General features: G+C 37.9%; 1 protein-coding gene across 1 annotated transcript in view; it reads left to right on the forward strand.

The window, feature by feature from the left end:
* LOC107104313 (transient receptor potential cation channel subfamily M member 4-like) overlaps positions 1 to 2,511 on the forward strand; it is an 80,656-nt gene that overhangs the window by 21,664 nt on the left and 56,481 nt on the right. The window contains exon 2 of the mRNA XM_015404297.1: positions 1,694 to 1,755. Coding sequence (XP_015259783.1) covers positions 1,694 to 1,755 — 62 coding nt within the window. The remainder of the gene's footprint in view (positions 1 to 1,693; positions 1,756 to 2,511) is intronic.

A 2,511-nucleotide genomic window follows, 5' to 3' on the forward strand; every position in this document is an offset into this window, starting at 1 on the left:
TATCATGTGCATGTTGCTGTCATGTGCACGTTGCTGTCACGTACACGTTGCTGTTATGTGCATTCAATCCACAAAACCAGCTAAATATTATATTTATGATCATTTTATTGAAACTGATATATTAATAGAAAAATAAAGTGCATTTGGGTCAATGCATAAAACGTAGAAATTCAAAATTAGCCCAGTTTTCTTGGACGGTGGCTTATAAAAACTTTTTGTGCAAAAGAAAACTACAAAATATTTATCTGAAGTTTTTTTAAACATAGAGAAAGAAAAAGTGCATCTATCTTACTTTTGACTAAATATATTAAAAAACACTTACTTATTAAAAACTTCTGGCTGAAGCTTCAGAAAATGACGGAACTCTTCCTGAACATAATAATGTGAACTGATGACTAAAGCTGCTCTACATTCATATTTCTGGTTAGAAACATGTTCTGGATGAAGAACAATTCTCTCTGTGCACTGATTGATCTCCAGCTGTAGAAAATACATGTTCTGAAGAGACACTTGATGCTGGAGTCCACAGGTCGGTTTTTGTGAGACGTGTCCAAAGTGCAATCTCTGCCTGGTGCTCTTTCCACCAGCAGAGGGGATTTCTCTGCCGCTCCCATTCAGCACGCTCCTCTGTGGTTCTGTGACCAAGAAGACCAGCTGGACCGTATGACGGCCTCGCTCTCTTTGCTAGTGGAGATGACGTCCTTCACTGGTGCCTCATTAGACTCTTCTGTCTCAGTTTCAACCTGCTCCTATAGAAGCATACCAGAAAAAGGAGGTCTAATAAAACACGTTTCTTTGTAAGAATTGAGTTTTACCATTATAAAATTTACCATAAGTTAAATCCAATCCTCCATCTTTGACATATGGAAATACACATTATAAGCATTTCTTAAACATAAACAATTCATCAGGGTAATAACAAAAACCTTTTTTTCATAAATTGGTAGCACAGTGATGGTGTAATCAAATATGAAATGGTGGTCTGATCTCTCCTGACCATGAAACCACCCTCCTGCAGATGTGCTGACCCCCATCATTGGAGAGGAAGTGGATCCACAGCTTCTGCCACATTTAAATCTCTTTCTGCTCATCTCTAGTTCAGGTCCTCAAAAATGGAGGATTGTGTTTCTTTCACTAATACAGAATCAGATCAGTTTTCTTGTAAGTCATGGAGGAGCTGAGCAGGAAGGGATGCTGCTGATAAGGCTGGGGAGTTTTCCTCAGACATTACAGGTGTAGCTGCATAGATGGGCTTCATGGTGTCCATGATCTCCTCAGCAGGTGTAATGTCTGACTCCCCCAGGGTGCAGACCTCAGCAGGGGTAATGTCTGACTCCCCCAGGGTGCAGACCTCAGCAGGTAATGTCTGACTCCCCCAGGGTGCAGCTGTTTCACCATCAGTTAGGAGTTTCTGTTCAGACACCTGCAGTAGATTTTGGTTTTCTCACCGTTTTCTTTATTTGCTTTTGGACTTTTTGTTTCTGAAACTTTTGGAACTACGTTAAACCAGGAAGAACTCATCTCTGCCTGCCTCCGGCTCTCCACGCCACCTGACAGTTTGATACAGTTTTGTTGGATTAAATTGAACCCATTGGACTAATACTTCAGTCTCTAGAGTTTCCATAGTTTTAAAAGTACAATTTAGGCTCCATCTTTTTTTTTGTTATATTAACTACTGTATTTGTGTTTACAGAGCTGGATTCCTAAAATCATCAAGAAAAGAGTCTGCACTACGTATGTCGAAGACACGTTGAGGTAACTTTCTTCTCTGAGTTTTAACCCTTCAGGCAGTATTTTAGTTTAATTTATGTTCAAACAAAAGTTTGACCTAACCATTATTTTCATCAGTCATTCACCATAATTATGTCATAAATCACGACATATTTCACACCATCTTTCACACAATATTAACAGAGGAATTTTTTATCCAAGGGAGAATTATTATAATGTCCAAGGACCTCTTAAAGTTTTGTTTTTGTTTGTTTATTTGTTTGTATTTTTGAGGACATAAAGATTTCCTCATTTTCTCTTAATTCTTATCATCAAATTATTCACAAAAGTTTATTATTTAAAAGAGGAAGAAGATTACAAAATGATAGTAAAAGAAACAAGTTTTGTTAATTGAAATATCCAAAATAAATTATTTGCAGTTTTGGCTCTAAGAAGATTCTCCTCTCCTAGAAGATTTCCCACTGTGGGACAATAAAGGGATTTTCTATCTTTTCTAGTTGAATCCTTTTTCTAGCATCTCCAGTTCAAATGAAACGGTGTCCCTGAATATTACTCATTCAGATCTGTCAGTCATTTGCAAAACGATGTAAAAATAGAAAAACTGTTGTTGTTTTCTTATAGTGATAAGAACTGCCTATGAACATGAACATGGCAGCATCATGCTGTGGGGAAAAGCAGGGAAGGATGAGGGGATAAAGTATGGAGCTAAATCCAGATTAATCAGGAAAGAGAAAAACCTGTTAGCTGCTGCAGAGGACCTCAGACTGGGTTAGGTTCCTT

Source organism: Cyprinodon variegatus, unplaced genomic scaffold (genome assembly GCF_000732505.1).
Source record: "Cyprinodon variegatus isolate N-32 unplaced genomic scaffold, C_variegatus-1.0 Scaffold1687, whole genome shotgun sequence".
Taxonomy (NCBI): Eukaryota; Metazoa; Chordata; class Actinopteri; order Cyprinodontiformes; family Cyprinodontidae; genus Cyprinodon; species Cyprinodon variegatus.